At 34.3% G+C, this 22,600-nt stretch overlaps 1 protein-coding gene across 14 annotated transcripts in view; it reads left to right on the top strand.

Annotated features, from left to right (window-relative positions):
* ROCK2 (Rho associated coiled-coil containing protein kinase 2) overlaps positions 1-22,600 on the top strand; it is a 143,850-nt gene that overhangs the window by 67,862 nt on the left and 53,388 nt on the right. For all 14 annotated transcript variants that reach the window (XR_007403332.1, XR_007403337.1, XR_007403336.1 and 11 more), the window contains exons 4-5: positions 11,722-11,859; positions 19,779-20,039. Coding sequence is in view for 9 of the 14 variants with exons in the window: in XM_049096146.1 (XP_048952103.1) it covers positions 11,722-11,859; positions 19,779-20,039 (399 nt within the window). In the remaining 5 variants the exon portion in view is untranslated. The remainder of the gene's footprint in view (positions 1-11,721; positions 11,860-19,778; positions 20,040-22,600) is intronic.

Here is a 22,600-nt window from a genome sequence, read left to right as displayed (position 1 = left end):
CATTTTTGATTTTGAAGTTGTATCTTCTTATATTTGAGTTGGGGACCTTATCTTTAGCTGGTTTTGTGATGTTACCTACTCATTTTTCTTAACTGAAGCATTCATTGGGGCACTTGGGTGGCTTAGTCAGTTAGGCATCTGACTCGATCTTAGCTCAGGTCTTGATGTCAGGTTCATGTTCAGCCCCTGAGTTGAGCTTCACATTGGGCGTGGAACCTGCTTAAAAAAAAAAAAAGTGCTCGTTGTATTTTTCCTAGTGGTAGTTTTATGTAAAAGTATGTAAATTAATATTTGAATGCATTCTCGCTCTAAAAGGTCTAAGTTGCTTAGAATTGGGTAGAATAAATTGTGAAAATCTCGTTTTATCATGTCTTTCTTTCATTTTCAAACATAAAGGTAACTAGTCTTTTGGTATCCCTTTAGTGCTTTGATTATTGTAAACATTTGGGAACTGTTAACAAATCTAGGGCCAAATTATTTTCAGTGGATATATATATTTTATTGTAATTGTTTTCATTCTAGGAAGTTAAAACATTTCTCTATTGAGTTATAAAAAATGCATCAATGCCAATTATTCTCCATTAAAAATTCTTTTATTTATACAACAGATATGTTCATAGTAGAATAAGAAAGTAAGTGATCATGATACTTTTTAAAATTCCTGCTTGTCCCACTACGGAGAGAGAACTATTTTTATTACTTCGATGTATAGCTTTCTGACTTCTGTTTCTTCTAAAGATATGCATAGCATATGGTTATCTTCTGTGTATTAAGGGATATTATATATGTGGTTTTGTAATTTGTGGTTTTTTTAATGTAACGCTAAATAATAATACACACTTTATAGCAATTACAATATTCCAGGCAGGCTTCATTTTTTTTAACTTAATTTTTTAAAAAAGATTTTATTTATTTATTCATGAGAGAGAGAAGCAGAGACATAGGCAGAGGGAGCCTGATGCGGGACTTAATCCCAGGATCCCGGGATCATGCCCTGAGCCGAAAGCAGATGCTTAACTGCTGAGCCACCCAAGTGTCCCTCCCAGCAGGCTTCTAAGCAACTTTTGTATAGTAGATGTTTTGTTTAGATAGATGTTGTTACTATTCATGCTCATTTGACAGATGGGGAAGTTCAGATAGAATGAAGAACCTGCCAAAGTTCTAACTTCTAAGTGGTTGAACTGAGATTTGAACCTAAGGTGAGGATTCGGCAGTTGATTTTCTTTGTTGTATGGTCATAGTCATTTTTCTGTGCCAGTAAATACAGACTTTGTATGTAACCTTATTGGCTGCATGGGGTTTCACTTTCTTCTTACTCAGCCTCCTACTAGTATATTAGTATTCAATTCTTTCTTGAAACACTATTCTTTCCTATGTTACTGGTTCTTCATAGTTTCTTTAGTGGTTCATTCTCCATCTGACTTCTAAATATCATAGTTCCAAAGGCTAGGCTCTTGTTTATTTGATCTCTGTTCTCTCCTAAGTCACTCTACTATTGCTGTGGCTTTAAATGTAATCTATATGATGTCAAGGTTCAGATTCATAGCTGCTACTCAGAATTTTCTAGTTTGCTCTCTCAACTCATATCCATGATGGCTTATTTGACATCTCCATTAAGATGTGTCGTATCTAAAACATGTGAAATTAGAATGCTTGATTCTCTCTCTAACTTATCCACAAAGATGTAACACATCTTAATAAATGGCTCCACTATCAACCCTGTTTTCGAGCCAAAAAATTAGGAATCCTTATTCTCTTTTGGTCATTTCTTAAATTTAACTTTCCAGTTAAGTCCTGCTCATAACAGTTCTCCACTCTTTTTTTTTTTTTTTTTTTGGCGTTCACGGTCGCTGCTGTTATCCAAGATACTCTTTCCTTCCCAGTCAGGTATGAGCATCTCCTTTGTATCTTAATTTGTTTTCCATTTCTGCTGACAATATTTTCATCATTGGATTGTTGAGTTTGGAATGGCAAGTGCTATTGAAGAAACCATCAAGACCATGCTTATTAAATCTGTAATTCATGCTATCCAGGCTCAGGTGGACTCACATTACTGTTTGACTGTTTTCCCCATACTTCATATTCTTGTATTTTCATGTATCCCTCCTATCCTACTCTCATTTTGAGGTATATAGTAGAATCAATTAGGGGTTTTTCTAACATGTTTTGTGTTTTTCTTATTTCCCTTCTTATATAATAATATATAAAGGTTAGGAAATACGGATCTATCTGCTAATACAAACTGCTGCCAATTTGAACTTTTCAAAATATATTTATTGTATCTCGTTTGCAATTCGTGGCTCCCTTAACTACTGAATGAAGCATGACCTCTTCATCCTGGCCTTCTGGGTCCTTTTTTAAGATGTCACCAATATTATCTTTTTTTTTTTTCCACATTTTATCTTTTATCCTTACTTTTTGTTATGCTGTTCATTCTGAGCAGGCTACTCATTTCAGAGCATGCTCTTTGTTTTATTGTCTGTTTCTTCAATCACATTTCACTTTCTCTCTGTGTTTTATTTTTATTTTTTAAAAAATTTTTATTTATTCATGAGAGACACAGAGAGAGAGAGAGAGAGAGAGAGAGAGAGAGAGGCAGAGACGCAGGCAGTAGGAGAAGCAGGCTGCATAAGCAGGCTGCATGCAGGAAGCCTGACGTGGGACTCGATCCCAGGTCTCCAGGATCAGGCCCTGGGCTGAAGGCAGCGCTAAACTGCTGAGCCACCGGGCCGCCCTCTGTGTTTGTTTTAAAAGAAAACTTTTTCCTGTTACTCTCTTTCCTACCCTTTATCTGTGTGTGATCTTTCATCAGCATCTTTTAATTTATAATTTTATGTAATTTACCGTATTATGCTTTGTACTGTAGTTTCTGTGTATATTTCTTTGGATCCTTTTATGTTGTGAATTTTTTGAGAGTAGGAACCATGTCTTTTTTTTTTTTAATAAAGATATTTATTTATTTATTTGACAGGGACTGAGCACAAGCAAGAGGAGTGGTGGGGAGAGGGAGAAGCGGGCTCCCTGTTGAGCAGGGAGCCAGACACAGGGCTTGATCCCAGAGCCTAAGGCAGCTGCTTAACTGACTGGCCACTAGGTGCTCTGGAACCATGTCTCTCGAATACTTTTGGCATTCCCATCAGGGGCTCGTAGCTACTTATCTGAAAATAGTTTACCAAATCTGTGGAGATTATCTTTAGTCAAGTACATAGTTTAGGAGCCACGAGAAAGGGAGAGCCCTCACCATGTAGTGATTTGTCAGTCCAACTGTAGACATTGGTAAGTGATATGTGTATGCAGCTAGATCATATCTGTGATTGGATTTTTCGTGTCTTTTTATATCCTGTACAATGCAGAACCTGAAACATACAAAGTTTTTATTGAAGTGACTTGATTATGATCCCTCATGATCCCTGGGCTCAGATGCTTCCTGGGATCCAGTGTGCTAAAGAGATACAGGCTCTGTGACAGGACTTAAGGCAGGTATGAGATGAGGGTCTTGGCTCTCCTCTCCCCCACTGGCTTGCTTTTAATTTAATTGGTTTAATCTGAGCCTCTAAAGTAGAATCAACTAGAAGGAAAGAGTATAGGGGAAATGATTTTCTAACACTTGTCATGTCAAGTCAAATTTTTAGTTCCTTTTTTGGAGTAAAACAGGCTTTTCTCTGGTTACAAAGTTATTTCTGAGTTGCAAGAATTATCTCCTTCCCTCTGTGTTATTGTAATTCCTGTATTCCTTCATTCAGTCTTGGCTGCCACAAGCAGGCATGTGTAGTAGTGAAAACCTTAGCAGCACACACTTAACTACTGCTGTCCATCAAGCTGGATTTTCTTATAAAGATAATCTATTGTAATTTTTGATATTAAAAACCAAATTGAAAATCTCAAATGGGGAATTTGGGCTAGAAGAATTTTTGAAAGCTTTTTGTCCACAAATGTTCTATGAGATCTAGGTCCATTTTAGGATTTTCCAAGCATGTCTTGTCTGTAGCTATTAGACTTAGGGATGTTTCATCTACTGAAAAGAATTTTTTTTTAAAGAAGTACATAATTTGCTATAGAAAATACAAATAAGCAAATATAAGAACATGGAAATCAGGGCAGCCCCGGTGGCGCAGCGGTTTAGTGCCGCCTGCAGCCTGGGGTGTGATCCTGGAGACCTGGGATCGAGTCCCGCATCGGGCTTCCTGCATGGGGCCTGCTTCTCCCTCTGCCTGTGTCTCTGCCTTTCTCTCGCTCTCTCTGAATTAATAAATAAATCTTTAAAAAAAAAAAAAAACATGGAAATCACTCAGAATTCTGTTAGTTGAGATAAAACCCTGTTAACTCTTTGGCCCTTTTTTGGTGTTATATATAGAGAGAGATGGGTGGGGGTGGGAGGAGGCATCTAGAGAATAGGAACAGTTTTTTTTTTTTTTTTTTTTTGTTATGTACTCAAACTGGTGATGTAGGTGAAACACGTGTAAAGGTTCATGATAGTATGAACTAAGTTCTACATTTACCTATAGTGGTATTAGATAACATTTTCATTGAGTATATTCTATGTGCTAAGTATTTATATTTATAGTCTCATTTTATCTTTGCAACAGTTCTATGAGATTCTTACATAGATGAAGTTCTGAAACTTAGGTTAAGTTAGTGGCCCCATAGTTCATAAATAGCTAGGATTTTCGCAGTTTTGTTGACATCTAAATCCATGCTTTTAAGCAGTACTCTGTACAACGTGGTAATGAATAGCTCCTATATCTGGCTGTTTATCCATCCGTATTGAATAGAGAAGGAACAAAGGAGAGTGTACAAAGATGCTGAGGGAGATTATAATAGAATCATTCAGAAAGAGACATCCTGAGGAGAAAGATCAGTGGAAATCAGCTTTTCTAAAGTAACAGCGCTTTATTGTAGTACTTTGTAATATTAGGCTAATGAATTTTAAAAGTATGAGGTAGATGTTTGGCATGAATACAACTGTTGCCTCTTAATGTTTGTTGTATAAATCAAGTCAAAGGCTACAAGCTGGTGGTTCCTAACTCTTGTGTTTTGAGCCAGTTAAGTGTCCTATCCCAGTAGTTTAAATCAAACTCAGGCCTCATTAAAACATCTACGCAAAATAGTCTTTATTTATTAAAAATTTTATAGTTCTCACATAGACATAGCTATAATTTTGTTCAATTTGTTGAATTGGATATTCAGCATTTTGCCAACCACAAGGCAGCCCCACAAATGAAAATTAATTTATACTCTGCCTAAAGGAGCTTTTGAAGCAGACATGTATATAACTAATTTTAATATTAGATTATGGTAAGTGCTATAGAAGCACACAGAGAGAAGTACTGTTGCATAAAGAATCAGCAAAAGTAAAGTGAATAAACATGTTTCTTGTGTTCAGAGAATTATACCTATGATGTGTGACATTTTGTGTATTTGAATGGTTTTTTTGTTCTAGGTTTGTTTTTATTTGTTTATCTAATTCATATATAAAAGATTAAAAATGGCGCCTGGTAATCTCAGCTGGTTAAGCATCCAACTCTTGATTTCAGCTCAGGTTATGATCTCAGTGTCATGAGATTGAGCCCCATGTCAGGCAGGCTCTGTGCTAGGTATGGAGCATGCTTAAGGTTCTCTCTGTCCCTCCCTCTCCTTCTGCACTCCCCTCCTCAACTTGCACTCTTCTCTCAAGAAAAGAATTTTTTAAAAAATAAATATTTAACTATTTTCTGTCAGCTGACAAACATCTTTTAGTTTCTGTTTATAGCTTTGCTTTAAATAATTTTTTAAAACTCTTGTCACAGTATGAGTCAAGGACTAGTAATATTGTAGTATATAGTAATTGGCTGACCCTTAATGTTTTATGGATTGCTTTTCTAATGAAATTAGGAAACTTTCACAATCTGATTTGTTCCTGGAATAAATGAAGATTTGAAGAGTGACATAAGTACAGAAGAAGGAGTACCTTAGCAGCCTCTTTCTAATAATACATTAAATATGTTTTTAAATATATGTAACATTTGACAGCATTGCTGGAATGAGCATTTGCTTTGAGCTAATTTGCTGATTTGATCCAAACAATTAAAAATCTGTCTGTTGTCGAGGGGATTTCTGGTTTTCAGATGAGGATCCTTTATCCCCCTCACCAACCCCCCAGTCCCCTGCCCACCACCCATGTTTTTATATTGCTTTCACATATGTTTGTTTTCAGCATTCTATAAATGTTCTATCAAATAAAAGGAATTGTTATTCCAGTTTAGTAATTTAACTAGATAGTTAGATAAATAGAATATGTGACCCTCATCATAACATTGACCCTTTGCATATAGGCTTTTTTTTAATGTAAAATTAAAGCTTACTGATATACTTCAAATTGTAGCATACTTTAAAATGAGAAGTGATGTAACCTATTGATATAATAACCAATAAGGGATATATCTTATTGATATATGATTTATATAATATATAGTATCAATCATTAATTGATCAGGCAGTTTTCCTTCTGGACTGTATTTTCTTTATATCCACAGCAATATTTTGTTTATTATATCACATACTGAGAGAGAATGTTAAAATTTCCATCTGAAATTATGGATTTGTCTGTTTCTATCTTTAGTTGTTACTTTTTGATTCACGAATTTTATTTATTTATTTATTTATTTATTTATTTATTTTAAAGATTTTATTTATTCATGATAGAGAGAGAGAGAGAGAGAGACAGGCAGAGGGAGAAGCAGGCTCCATGCCCGGAGCCCAATGCGGGACTCGATCCCGGGACTCCAGGATCACGCCCTGGGCCAAAGGCAGGCGCCAAACTGCTGAGCCACCCAGGGATCCCCTGATTCACGAATTTTAAAGCTCATTTAATAGATGCATACATCTTTAGAATTTTTATGCCTTACTAGTGAATTATGCTCCTTTTATCTGAGTTTATCCCCCTTTTTTCTTTGCTTTGAAGTCTATTTTATCTGTTACTAATATTGCATTGTCAGTTTTCTTATCCTTGCTGTTTGTGTGGTAAATCTTTTTTTTGTCTTTTGATTTTCAGTCTGTTTGGTCTTCATATATAAAATATATGAGATAAAGTTTTTCTTTTGTGATCAATTCTGATAATTTCTGCCTATGAGTTGGTGTTTTAGTCTCTTTATATTTACTCATGTTTTATACTTTTAAAATTGTTTTTCAGGCCCTTGAGTCTCTGTTTTTTTTTTTTTTTCCATTTTGTCATTTTTCTCCTTATTCTTCAGATTTGATTTGTCTTCAGGTTTACAGACTTCTCTTCTGTCTCCATCCTTTATTTTTAAAAATTTTTAAAGATTTTATTTATTTATTTATTCATGAGAGACACAGAGAGAGAGGCAGAAACCTAGGCAGAGGGAGAAGCAGGCTCCTCACAGGGAGCCTGATGCAGGACTTGATCCCCAGACCCGGGATCATGCCCTGAGCTAAAGGCAGACGCTCAACCACTAAGCCACCTAGGTGTCCCTGTCTCCATTACTTTATTAAGCCTAGTTTCTAATAAATTTTTCATTTTTGTTATTTTTCAGTTATGGAAATCCAGTTTCTTTTTTATAGTTTGTGTTTCTCTGTTGATATTCTCCTCTCTTCACTCATTGTGACTACTTTTTCCTTATTTTCTTTAACATATTTTCCTTTAGTTCTTTGAACATATTTACAAGAGATATTTGAAGTATTTGTTAGCTGTAAGTCCAATGTTTTGGGGTGGTTTTCTATTGACTGCTTTTTTCTTTGATGATGAGCCACACTTTCCTTTTGTGACTAATAAATAATTTTTAGAATACATACTCGTCCTTGGAGATCTATGATAGAGATTTTTTGTTAGTTTGTTACTTTTTGTTGACGTGTTGATTTTCATTCTAATAATCTGTCCAATTACCTGATGATCATCCTTAACTTGTGCACACTGAATTTTATACTTCGTGCAAAAAGACCAGTTGTTTCCCAGGTCCTTTTAACTGGTAGAACTGATCCTCCAAACTCTGTTCCCCTTTTGATATTTAAGGGATTGGTGTTACTAGGTTTTGTTAGGTATTGCTCAAGTACCATGCTTTTAGCGCATGGTTCTTTCTCCTTAGATGTCTCATTTGAATGCCCAGGAAATAGCAAGGTTTCTCCATTCTTGTTTGGCTGGAAATTGATTGTTTTTCTAATGCTGTTTAACCTCCAGTGTCTCTGTTTTGTTACCATCCCCAGAGCAGTTACTCCATAGTAAACTTTGGGTACTTTCTCTTTGGATAGTTCAGCCCTTGGCCGAAGACTCACATGATACTTTTAGAGACCTTTTACATAGCTACTTAAATTTCCTCTTTCTTGCCCAGCATAGTCCAGCCGCCTCATCTGTCTTGAATTCTGATCCCTGCCTCCTTGATTCAGCAGGACCACCTTACTTAGCTTAGATGATCACTTGTATGCTGGTTGGGATAATGCCTTCAAGCAGAGTGTCTGGGCAATTATGAGGTTGACTTGGGGAATTTTTCTTCTCTCAGGGATTATAGTCTTGTGCTGCCCAATTTACCAAGCCTGAAAACTCTTGCTTCATATATTTTACCATTTTGATTATTGCTTACAATGTGAGGGCTAGCTGGTGTCCGTTACTGTCTCATAGCCAAAAATGGATGATTTGGAGTACATGTCTTTATTGTTTCATGCTAAGACTTTTTCTGTCTTTTTTGTGAGTGATTCAACAAATAAAATTCTTAACCTGGGATTTGTTAGGAGAAAAAGTCTCTTTGGTAAAAAGGTACATACAGCACTTGTCTGATTTTCTAAAATTTTGTTATATAGTGTCTGATCTGTAAAGTATGATAGTTCTTACATATCTTCTCGGGGAGGACATGAGCATTCCTTTGGTTTACCTTATTTTCATCAGCATAAGTACTGATTTTATATGTGAACAGTACTTGATGAGAGATAAGTAGAAATATTAGCAGTTGGATTTTTCTTAAAACTGGAAATTAATAGTTTGGCGAGTGATCAAATAAAAAAGTCTTTTTTTCACAGACATTAATTTGTTCATCAAATATTTAGTGAGTATCTATTTTAATTGCCGGTGTTGGCATTGTATTTGACACTGATGATGTAATGGAGAATAAAATAGGCATGGGTAGTCCCTACCTTTATTGAGCTTACATTCTAATGTGAGAGATACACAATAAAGCCAAGGAAACAACATTAAAAAAAATCACAAGTTATGGTATTTGCTAGGAGAAAAGCAAATGGAGTTCGAGGTAGAGAACGAGTTCCTACTTTGGATAGAGTGGTCACTCCTTTGAGAAGTTTATATTTTGGCTGAATGACAGAGCTAGTCTCTTTGAGGGAAAGGTGAAGTCAGTGACTGTGATTTATTTTCTGTTAACCTTCCCTGTACCTGTAAAGATACTGAGAAAAGGTATATTAGAGGAATTGAAAGAAGGTGGTAAGTATGGTTGAAGTATGAACAAGGGGAAAAAATGACAAGATTTAAATTGGGAAGGTAGTTGTAGGCTAGATCACTTAGATATCTGTAGATTTTCGTCATGAGCTCAATTGCCTCTTCTTTCATCTAACCCTCAGCAGGATGACCATTTAATTTGTTGTACAAATAATGGCATACTTCTGAGTAAAAAGGAGCAGTAACTGAATGGGTGACACTGCTGACCAATGTAATCTGACTCTGTTCTGGGGAAAGCATCCTAATTGTGGCTACACATGTGTATAAATGACCTAGATAAGTGAGTACTAGCATGGGTTCTGGATGCAGACTACTGTACCTTTGTTTTTAAAATTTGTATCTATTTGAGGGAGAGGGAGAGAGAGAGAGAACGAGAGAGAAGGTGGGCACCGGGAGGGGCAGAGGAAGAGGGAAAGGGAGAATCTTTAGCACTCTGTACTGAGCACAGAACCTGACACAGGACTCAATCTCATGACGACCTGAGCTAAAACCAAGAGTCAGACAAAACCAGTGCACCATCCAGGTGCCCCAGACTACTGTACCTTTACATCTTCATTTCTACTCGCTCTGTGACCCTCAGCAAGTTCATTTCTCTGTGCCTCAGATTTCTTATTTGTAACATGGGGAAATAACACTTCATTAGGATTGTGATGAAGATTAAATAATGCATTTATGAAAACACACTGTGCCTGGTATATAGTAAGCACCCACAAGTAAATTCATTGTTTTAGCAAATATTTATTCAAAGGTGGTTGTGTACCAAGCATTTTACTAGGCACTATGGATTAAGCAGTGAACAAAACACAAAAATCTTTTCTTTCATTGGGCTTGATTTCTAGTGCAAGAGATAATAAAATAAAAGTAAAAAATAAGGTGTAAGATGGTAATAAGTACAGTGAAGCAAAAGCAAGGAAGAAAGAATGGAATAGGGAATGTGTGGGCAGCAGAGTCTATGTAAATCAAGCAATAGCTTGATCATAGTAGGCCTCACTTAGAAGATAACATCTGAGCAGGGATCTGAAGGAAGTGAGGGCTGATTCCAGGCGAGAGAATCTCGTGCAGAGATGAAACTATTGGGGTTTTAAAACAGGGGTGACAGGAAATGGTTTATGTTTTTGAAGGATCACCACACGTGGGTAGGCAAGAGTCATAGCAGGGAAGCCAGTTTAGGTTATTGTAGGTAATGGAAATAAAAGATTTAGACCCCAGGGTTATCCGAGGAGGTAGTTAGAGATGATTGGATTCTGAAACTATTTGAAGGTAGGACTGAAATGATTTGCTGCTGAGTTTGATGAGCTGTGTGAGAGAAAAAGAGGATCCAAAGATTTTTAGCCAGAGCAACTAACTAAGAATGAAGATGCCATTTACAAAAATGAGGAAGACTTATGTAAAGGAATAAATTCAGAGGTAAAGATTTGGAATTCAGCTTTGCATGTCCTGTTAGATATCCAAATATAAATGCTAGCAGTCACTATTTTTTATTAATTATTTAGTAAACATTAACTATTATAATCATTAGGTATTTATTGCTCTGTGGTGGAGTTTGCTGTTTGGTATATCTAGGATTAAAATGATGGTCAGGGCAGCCCCGGGCGTGATCCTGGAGACCCGGGATCGAGTCCCACGTCGGGCTCCCTGCATGGAGCCCGCTTCTCTCTCTGCTTGTGTCTCTGCCTCTCTCTCTCTCTGAATGAATAAATAAATAAATCTTTAAAAAAAAATAAAAATAAAATGATGGTCAAAGAAAGATAAGTTTTTGTCCTTGTAGAAGTTACAATCTGATAAGGAAGATAAGAATTGATCAAATAATCATATTGTTGGTAGTTTTTTTTCCTTAAAATTAAAAAAGACCTTTTAAATAAGATACTTTGAAAGAAATAAAGATGACTTAACAAAATCACAAATGTCCCTTGATATGTGAATTTGCTAGGTTCTTCTGTTCAGATAGTGAGCAATACATGTACATACCTTGAAAGTTTCTCATTTAACTGTATCTGTTCTTAAAATTGGGTAGCTTAATTACCATAAAGGAATGAAGCTTTATGAATTCATGGAACCTAGCATTTAAAGGTATTGTGTATTTCATGAAATATTTAGGCTGTTGGGAATTTTCTCATTTTTTTCCCATTAAAAATGTTATGCTTTTACTTTTTGTCAGCTAAACATCATTTTGTTTTATAACTAAAATCTTTTTTTTAATAACTAAAATCTTAATAATAGAATATAGTATGATCCATTGTTTACCTTTCTCTCACAAAATTATTTTCATGTTTTAAAAAAATCTACAGGTTCGTCATAAAGCATCACAGAAGGTGTATGCTATGAAGCTTCTTAGTAAGTTTGAAATGATAAAAAGATCAGATTCTGCTTTTTTCTGGGAAGAGAGAGATATTATGGCCTTTGCCAACAGTCCCTGGGTGGTTCAGGTAAGCACACAGACCTTTACAAATTTATTTCCCCCTTTTTTTTTAATTAAAATTCAGTTTGCCACCATATAGTATAACAACACCCAGTGCTCAGTTTATTTCCCTTTATTGTGTTTATCATTCATAAAATATGATTTTTTATACTTAAAGTCCTATAACTCACATAGTAACAATGCAGTCATTTTTACTAAGCTCGGATTCAATATACTTGTTTAATGTTCCTAAATAGTATGTCATATAGACATGACATGTAATACTTAAATGGTGTATGAAAGCAAGTATTTGCAACTTTTAAAGAATTCCTTTATGAACAATTTGGTTACCAGTATGCTGCTATTCCCTGCCTACACTCTCTTGTGATTTACATAATAGGAACAATAATAAGCCTGTCTCAAAAAACCCAAAACTTCCTACAATAAAAATTTTGAAAATTTTCCCATAGTCATTTATATATTACCTATAAGACAGTATTGTGCTTCCTAATTCAGCCTCTTGACTGTAAAGTAAGGAATTTATGGTTGTATCTTATGTCCCTTTCAATTATACTCCTCATTAACTTTGCTTCTCTGAAGGTGTATTTATACTAATACCTAATTCTGCACACATTTTTGAACAAATATCCTAAGATTAGAGATGTACCAATGCATGTTCAGAATGTTACCTTAAATGATTTGAGGGTTTGATAATCTTGCTTGTGGAAGGCAATTTGCAGGTAAAAAATTTGCCACATAGATGACTATGTAATTTAAAAGCTCATTATTACTTTTTTAATGATGTTGAGCCCCAGTGCTTTCTCTCTACTTAATTTTTTTTATTGTTGCTAGTGAATAAAAGTTCTGATATGTGTAGCTAAAACTAAAGTTTTTGTAGCAAATTATATATCATGATAATTTAATTAAGGAATGGTGGTAATAAATTATTCCACTTTTAGCTTTAAATTGCTTTCATAGTAAAGAATCATTGCCTTTTCTAGTTTATCGTTTCATACACTGATGTACTTGATCTTTAATTCAGCTAAGTGGACCTTTATAAAGTGTTCATTGAGATAAAGAGTTAATGGATCTTTGGAAGCCTGTCAACAGTGAAACCTTGTAAATTGAAAAAATAACATTATAATTCTGGCTTTCATTTGTTTATCTCTATGGTAAAGGATATTCCATGCACCATCATTGTATTTGTATGTTTGAAATGTATAACTTTGTGGGGAAACTTGTCAAAATGACTGACTTCTTTCTATTTATTGATTTAATTTAGTGATTTTTCAATATATTTATAGAGTTTTACTGTATTTATATTAGTATATTTTTAAAGCTTCAATATATTTATAGAACATTTTGGTGCCTCAAAAAAGAAACCCAGAATCAATTGGCATTTATTCTCTAATCCTCCCTGTCTTCAACTCCTGGCAACCACTAATCTGCTTTCTGTGTATGTGGATTTGCCTATTAAGGGTATTTCGTGTAAATGGGATCATACAATATGTGATCTTTTGTGATATCTTTTTTCATTTAGCATAATGTTTTCAGTATTCATTCATGGTATAGCATGTATCAGCCCTTCATTTCTTTTTATGGCTGAATAATCGTCTGTTGTATAGATATCCCACATTTTATTTGTTCATCAATTAATAGACACCTAGGTTGTTTCTGTTTTTTGGCTATTGTGAATAATGCTGCTATGAATTCTTTCACATGGATTTTGGTACATATGTTCACACATTTGTGTTAGGGATCTGTACCTTGCAGTGAAATTAATGGGTTATAGGATATGCCTGTAATCAATTTTGGTAGATTATTCCTAACAGTTTACCAAATCTCAGTGCTTATTTTTTTTATTACTGTTCAATATTTAAACGGATGAAGGCCCTCATACTTTGTTACAGCACTCTTTTTGGAGATGGCTCTTACCTTTCTTACATAAATTATGATACAACATAAATCTTTGACCTATCGTATTTGACACATAAGATACATTCTTAGTGTGATTTGAATTCCATAGATGAATGTTGGCGTATTTAAAAAACTTATTTGCTGATAGAGAAGACTTTTTTTTAAAGCCATCTGTTATATTCAGTTTGCTGTGTTGCCTGTTTTTCTAATGTCCATACTTTCATGGTGAACACCTCCTTACTTTTCTGTACAGTTTCACATACCCAAGTTGGTGTGTACCCTTGAATACTTCCAGTTTACTTTTAGATTTTTTTTTTTTTTTTTTTTGGTAAAGAGTTTATTTATGAGAGAGACACAGAGAGAGACATAGGCAGAGGGAGAAGCAGGCTCCCCACAGGGAGCCTGATGGCGGACTCCATCCCAGAACTCTGGGACCACGTCCTGAGCCAAAGGCAGGAGCTCAGCCCATGAGCCACCCACGCATCCCTACTTTTAGCTTTTTTAAAATTTAAGTTTAGGTATCTTCTTTAATCCTCTCAATCTAGTTTCCTTCCTGTTTTCCTTTTTGTCTCATGAGTTTGTTTTTTTTTTTTATTTTTTATTTTTTTAATTTTTTTATGAGTTTATTTGTTGAAGAAACCTGGTTTTTGCTGATTACATCCTTGTGTAGTTTAACGTGTTCCTCTCTTGTTTGTATTTTTTGAGTTGCTAACTGGAGATACAGGATCAGAATCACGTGTGATTTTTGGGAGAGTGTCAGGACAACTTCAAGGATAGTGTTTTGTTCTATTAGGAAGCTAATGTCTGCTTAATTCTCTGTTATTTTACTAGCTATTTGTGCATAAATCCCAGGTCCATTAATTTATTAGGGATTTTAAAAATGGTGATATTCCAATCCTTACACCCTAACCCTGAGCCATCCTTTTTTATTATAGTGACTGGAATAATTCTATAAAGAAAATATTCCCCATTTACTATTTGGTTACCCAGTAGTACAATTCACAGAGGGACAGGATAAATACTTTATTCTTTCCGTGTGTTTACTAGTTTTCAAAGTAAGGAATTAATTTCCTTTTATCCTTAAAGGTGAACAGTTTTGGGGGGAGTTACCAGTTGAACTTAACAGACTTGAAACCTATTTGATGTGTTTTAGTCCTTTGAGTATATTATTGATGCTCAAATTGTGACACCTTTGGCAAATGACATCCTGTTCAGGTTGGTTCCTGAGTCCTTTGGACATAGATGTAGCAGCCTTTGATACTTACTCTCTGATATAATGGGATGTTCCAGACCAATCTTGTACATTTTCTGTCCTTGACATGGTGGATTAATTGTGCTTTAGGTTCATCTTTTATACGCATGTGAATATTTCCTTAGAATAGATTCCTAGCATTGAAGCTGCTAGGTCATATAGTGTGCACATTTGACATTTTGATAGTGCCAAATTGCTGTGTAGAAAAAAGATTTTAACAAGTCTATATTACTCTAATTGTTTATCATTTTTATTTCACTACATTTTTAGCCGATACTGGATATTGTAGTTATTTAAAATTTTTGTTGGTTGCATCCTCAAGTAAAAAAGATGTTACTGTGCTAGGTTGCATTTTCTTGGTTAATTCTGAGGTTCAGGACATTTCATATGCTTGTTAGTAATTTGTATTCTTTCATTGCTTATCCCATTTTTCTATGTGTTGCTTTTTAAAAATTTATTTATTAGAATACTGATAGACCTTGTATATTAATCCTGTGTTACATATGTTGGAAATCTATTCTCTTGGACTGTTATTTGTTCCTTACTGAGTTTTTAAATATAGATCTAATCAATTCTATTTATACTATATTTTGATTCTTGCTGGGGAATACCTTCCCTAGCCCAGTATTATGAAAACATTCTTTTATACTTACACTTTTTTATATTTTAATTTTGGGAGGGGCAGGAGTCTGAGTCACTAGGAACTTATATTTTTATATGAAGTAAGATTTGTTTTTCCCAAATAGGCAGCCATTTTTCCCAATGCTGTTTATAGAAAAGCCTGTCTTTTTCCCATGAAGTAAATGAAATGTTCTTTATATCATATACTAATTTACCATATACACATGAATTTCTTTTAACTCTGTTCTATTAATTTGATTTGTTATTTCTTCCTGCACTAAAATAACATTGTTTAAATTTCTGTAGTTTTTCATATATTTTGGTATTTGGTAGGGGGCTAGTCTTTTCACGGATGTCTGTCTGTCTGTCTCCCTCCCTCCCTCCCTCCCTTCCTTCCTTCTTTCCTTCCTCCCCCCCCACCCCCCGCAGGAGGAGAGGGAGACGCAGACTCCCTGCTGAGCAGAGAGCCTGACTCAGGGCTTGATCCCAGGACCCTGGGATCATAACCTGAGCCAAAGGCAGACTCTTAACTAGACCCCCTCAATGGCAGAGTTTAATGGATTTTTGAAACATGGATATTTGCTTTACACTTACATTCAGGTCAGAAAAATGCTGTTGGAACTGTGGGACTGTAGTTTGAGCTCAGAAAATACATCCATTGCCAATTTGTATAGAAGTGGAAATCTCACTTCTGATTTTGATAGCATGGAAAGCATAAAAAGTTTGATGTTTGATGTTGTCATTAAAAATTTAAATTAAAAAAAATTTAAATTTTATGGGGTGCCTTGGCTCAGTCAGTTAGGCGTTGACTCTAGGTTTTGGCTGGGGTCATGATCTCAGGATGGTAGGATTGAGCCCTGCCTCCAGCTCCATGTTTAGTGGGGAGTCTGCTTGGTGTTCTCTCTCCTTCTCCCTCTGCTCTTTCCTCTTTTGCTTGCACCTACTCTCTCTCTAAAATAAATAAATAAATTTTTAAAAAATGTAAGTTTTGCATATAAGTGCTATTTACCTTGTCATTTTAGGTTGTATTAATTAAGAAACGTTAATTAAGAAAGTTATCAAGCCTGCTTCTAAAACTAATTTAGAAAGCCTTTCAGTGTTCCATAGTAGTAGTTGAGAGTGGTCTTGATCGGACAGATTTCAGTCTCAGCTCTAAGATTGCAATGAAATTTTACCAGTGCCAAGCCACTGAACTGCTGTGTGGTAGAGTGAGGATATTCAGCATCTATTTCTGACAAAAAATTCACAGAACAGATAATGATAGTTGTTAAGTCCACAAGAGCAAATAGCAACCATTAATACTGCTCATTTATTTATTACACGAGAGATTCAAATATATTTTCCACTGAGTACTTATTGATTGGTATTACAGAGAATAAACAGATTTTAAGTATCACACATTTTCACAAGCTTTGTAGATTAATCCAGTGAAGCCTTTTTCTGTTCCACATATATTTTTACCACCATCGTTTGTAAACACACCTTACCAAATTCTAGCTTAGGTTGTACTCAATTAGTGTTTTCTCAACTTCTTTGAAACTGTTTTTGCCTGTAGTTCATCTGTGCAGACTGTTTATAGAGGCTAATTCTTTACTCACATCAAGCTTGGCACTTACTTCTCCAATAACGGGTAATGACTGCATGGTATTAGTAACATCTGTTGGCTCATCAAGAGCCGAGGAAAACCACTGAAAATCATTCGCCTTGTTTTGAAATTGACTACTGATATTGCCACCAGTGTCCTCAACTCTTTGAGCAGCTGTTTTTGAAAGACAGTCTTGCGTTGAGTTTTCTCTAGACGAATTTCTTCAGCTGATGCAATCAAACACAACTAAATTCACCATTGGTAAATATCTGTTCTTGCTTGCCTAATAAATAAGCCATCTGGAAACGTTGTCTTACATACATTTAGCAAATTTTAACATTTTTCCATTGTTAATTTTAATCTTTTAATTTTGAAAACATTACGAGAATCCTTGAAATACTTGATGTACTCCTACCCAGTCTTTTCTCCCTTTTTTTCTTCTGAAAGATAGCTGCTGTCCTAAAACTCAGTGTATTGTTTTACTGTACTCAATCCCTCCATTTCTTTCCTGATTAGATCCTCTGTCAACCTCTTATTTTCCCACTTGATTTTTGACTAATTCAAGTTTTTATTTATCTGTTGAGTCTATGTAAATTTTTTAGTGTTAAGATTTTTTTGTTTTATTTACAAAATAACACATTTTTTTGCTTTTTAATTATTTTCTTCTTTTTTTATTTTATTTTATTTATTTTATTTTATTTTTTTATTTTCTTCTTTTAAAAAAATTTCTTAGCTCTGTTTTCGTGGGTTTATATTGTTCTTTTCTAGTTTCTTTATGTGCCTAATTTTTATTGTCTTAATTTTCCAATGCAAGTATCTTTTTAAATATTGGATAGTGAAAGGATAAAGAGAGATACCTATAAATGCATTTGAAGTTATAAATTTCCTTCTTGAGTTCTGCTTTAATTTTATCATGCTTTTTTAAAAAAATGATTTTATTTATGATATACACATAAATACTTAAAACAGGTGCAGAAAGATTTATCACAAAGCAAACACCCATGTATTCACTACCCAGGTCAAAAAATAAACATTGCCATAATAAGTCCAGAGGTTCTCTTGTACTCTTTCCCAATCACTGCATTCATGTATTCCTCCCAGAATAGCCACTCTTCTGCCTTTATTGGTAATCATTTCCTTGCTTTTCTTTCGAGTGTACCACCTAAATCAGCACTCAGGGCCTATAGTTTTCCTGCTTATTGAATTTTTTTTTTTTCTTATTGAACTTTATATGCGGTATCACTGAATATCTCTCTTCTTTTGTATCTAGCTTTTTTGTTCAACATTATATTGGCATGAGTGATCTACATTGCTACAATTTAATAATTTCATTGCTGTGTTTTATTCCATTATATGTATTTACCATAATTTGTTGGTATATTTCAAAATTTTGTTACAAGTAATGTAAGTGTTCTTGTACTTATTTCTGTTGGGTTTATTCCTAGGAATGGCATTTTGGGGTACTTAAATCAATCTCAGTAGGTGGTGACAGCTTCTTTTTCAATGTGGTTATAGAAGTTTAGTTTATAAGTTCCCTTTGTCCTTGTCAGCACTTGGTATTATCAGTTTTAAAATTTTTGGTCATTTTTGTGCATGCAGATTGGTGTCTCAGAGTAGTTTAAATTCATCTTTCTCTAATGACATTTCATACCTTTTCATCTTTGAATATCTTTTTTTTTTGTGAAATACCTGCTTAATTCTTCATCTGTTGATTTAAAATAACTGATTTGTAGGGATTCTTTTTATTTAAGTGTAAGTTCTTGGTTTTGTTCTGTTTTCCCTATGAGTTTGTAGAAACCTTTCCTGTTTGCATTGCTTGCTTCAAGGGTGTGGTTTGGGATATGTTGGGAATGTACAAATAACTTATAAATTTGTGGTTCCTATGTATCTGGGGGGGGGGTGTCAGTAGCAATTTAGCTTGGTGTGATTTCTCTGGTCCCAATGTCACTGCTTTAGTCTGGGTGCCAGTAGCATTGCCCCCTGCTGCTTATTAACAAGATGATAGGGGATAGGAGAGGAACAGGCCCTGTTGTAGATGTGTTCACCAGGGACTCACTCTTGTACAGTGCTCTGGTGCTTACTCCCTGTGCTTACAGCCATTGAATGTGGTATCATTGAAATTTTTCTCAACTGCTCCTGCCTCTTCAGCTTTCTTCTTTGTAAATTACGTGGAGTAGCTTGCTTTGTTTTCAGAAAGCTGTTTTTTTTTTTTTAAACTATGAATTCTTCTGTCATTCTTTCACCTTTTATGTCCCTCGTTCTGTTTCTCTTTTAAAATATCTCTATTTAAATAGATTCTTGTGTTTTCTAAGAAAGAAAATGATTCATTTATGTATATTTTGTCAGCATGCAGAAGTAACCATATAAAAAGTTTTGTCTCATACCTGTTTTCCATTAGAGATGTCCAAATCTAAAATCAAAGATTTCATAAAATTCAACCAAAATTCTTTTGGTTGTAAAATACCTTGTATTTTTCAATAGTAATAATTGTTTTGGATTTTGTCCCATTTAAACTTTAGATTTTCTTTCTTTCCTAAAAACTTTTTTTTTCTCTTCTTGTTTTGTTTTACAGCTCTTTTGTGCTTTTCAAGATGATAAGTATCTGTACATGGTAATGGAGTACATGCCTGGTGGAGATCTTGTAAACCTTATGAGTAACTATGACGTGCCTGAAAAATGGGCCAAATTCTATACTGCTGAAGTTGTTCTTGCTCTGGATGCCATACACTCCATGGGCTTAATTCACAGAGATGTAAAGCCTGACAACATGCTCTTGGATAAACATGGACATCTAAAGTTAGCAGATTTTGGCACATGTATGAAGATGGATGAAGTAAGTAATAAGTACAAAAAAAAAAGCTAGTTTTTAAAACAAAAATAAAAGAAACTTCAAATCTCGACTTTATAGTTTTAAACAAAGATAAATTTAGTTTTGCTGTGTAGTGACTTAAACAAAATAAAACTTTTTTTTTTTTTTTACTGATCATTCATCTAGCTACAGAGTGCTTTATTTCTTATATAGTACTAGATTTGGCAAATATAAGGGACATACGGATACAGATAACTTAGATATCTCCCCATAGAATGGTGACAAGTAATTGCTATCAATTAAAACTAGCTCATGTGCAAAATGATCCAGGTGAAGAATAGGACACAAAATATGAATTAAAGGTACATGAATATTATGTCCATCACCATTATTTCTGTATTTTTCCTTTAAAAAAATGAGGTAAGAAGTTTATGTTTTTTTTTTTTTTTTTTTTTTTTTTTTTTTTTTTTAAAATCTTTTTTTTTAAATTTTTATTTATTTATGATAGTTACAGAGAGAGAGAGAGAGAGAAAGAGAGAGAGAGGCAGAGACATAGGCAGAGGGAGAAGCAGGCTCCATGCACCGGGAGCCTGATGTGGGATTCGATCCTGGGTCTCCAGGATCGCGCCCTGGGCCAAAGGCAGGCGCCAAACCGCTGCGCCACCCAGGGATCCCAGAAGTTTATGTTATACTGTCTGCTACCAACCCTATCTGCATCAACCATATCGAGTAAATTTAAGGCCATCATCTATTGTGTACTTTACCTGTTGAACAATTCACATTATAATTAATAGATTCAGTAGTTTTAACCTCACAGCCAATTATGATGTTGATTTATTTTTGTTTCAAAATTTATATCTCACCTTTTTCTCTGTAAGTATACTATATATAATTTCTGGCAGTAATTCCTGATGGGGAGAATAATTTTATTTTTATTTTTTTATTTTTATTTTTTTGTTTCCCTGTTGGATCTGGAGGGTAACTTACATGTATCAGACTCTAAGTGTTAATTATGTTGACAGCAAACTAGATATTTTTTGTGTGGTTTTTATAACCTTCCAGTGTGCTTATATATCTAATCATATTTCTTAACAAAAATACCTTTTTTTTTTAACTTTGTAAAAAATTTTTTATTTACATTCAATTAATTAACATATAATGTATTAGTGGTTTCAGAGATAGAGGTTAGTGATTCATCAGTCTAATACAACACCTGGTGCTCATCATATCACGTGCCCTCCTTAACGTCCCATCACCCAGTGACCCCATCCCCCAACCCTCCTCCTCTCCAGTGACCCTCAGTTTGTTTCCTGTGATTGAGTCTCTTATGATTTGTCTCCCTCTCTGATTTTGTCTTGTTTTATATCTTATTAAGATGTTTATTTTTAATTAAGTTGATTTTCTTTTCTCTTTACCTCTTATTCATGTCACCCATGTGACGCTTTTATAAATCATACTGTCTTCATCAGCATTCTGTATTCTTCCAAGCTCAGCTCAGATTTTACCTCATTTGGAAAGTTCTTCCTGATAATCCTAATCTGACTCTCCTATAATAATAATAATCACTATAATCTAATAATCACTCTGGTAATGTTTTTAGTTATTTAGAATTTGTGCTGTGTTCATAGGCTGTTTTCATGTATCTAGGTTTGTATGCTGTGTTTGCTCAAGTAAAACTTAACATTCCTTTCTTCTTTGGTCTTCTTCATGTATATGTCACTGTGTCCATGTTCTGCATACATCAGTCAGTGTTTAATAGATAGAGCATTTGTCCCTAAAGCTCCCTCTTGTGGTGTTTATCATACTACAGTGTGAAATGGTTAGTAGTAAAAATTATCTTTATTTTTTTTTATTTTTTGTAAAAATTATCTTTAATTAAAATACAGTATAAAAAATTTTCTAATAGAATGCTAAACTTTTTTTATGTCTCTTGTGCATAATGAGTGATGTTTATGTGCTGTGGTTCCATGAGTGTATTCTGATTTTAATTAAATCAAAAACTTTTGGGAGGATGTAGAGAAGTCACACTATGTTTTTAGGGTAGGTAGTGATGGTTAGGGAGAAAAGGGTATAGAGTGTGAGGAACAGGACAGAATATGGTTTTTCTAGAATAATTTTATAAGCATATAAGTAAATACTAAATTTAGCAATTTAAATCTCTTACATTGTCTCTTTATAAGACAAAGTAAAATGTGGCTTATATAATTTTATTTGCTATTTTTTCAAGTACATATAGCTCAGCTAATAATCCTGCTTGGTTCATCACTTATTGTCATTAGTAGTCAACAGAAAGACTTCATCTAGTTATTTTATGATATTTTCCCCCTTTTCATTTCAGTCTCATTTTCTCTTTCCCTAATAGACAGCTACTGTCATGTTTTTACTATAAGCTCTTGCAGGCTATTAATTTAACGTACATGTGTATAAATTAGAAATAGTATAATAATATAGATGTCATTTTTTTTTTACTTCTTTTCACTCAACATTGTTTTGTATCTATTCTGATATATGTAAATTAGCTCATTCCATCACAGTGTTCCATAGGATTTATCTAGTAGTTTTACTTATTCCTCCTTGTGTTGGAT

This window comes from Canis lupus, chromosome 17 (genome assembly GCF_003254725.2).
Source record: "Canis lupus dingo isolate Sandy chromosome 17, ASM325472v2, whole genome shotgun sequence".
In the NCBI taxonomy this organism is placed as follows: Eukaryota; Metazoa; Chordata; class Mammalia; order Carnivora; family Canidae; genus Canis; species Canis lupus.
Note: the sequence above shows the minus strand (reverse complement) of the source record. Positions and strands in the feature narration are given on the sequence as shown.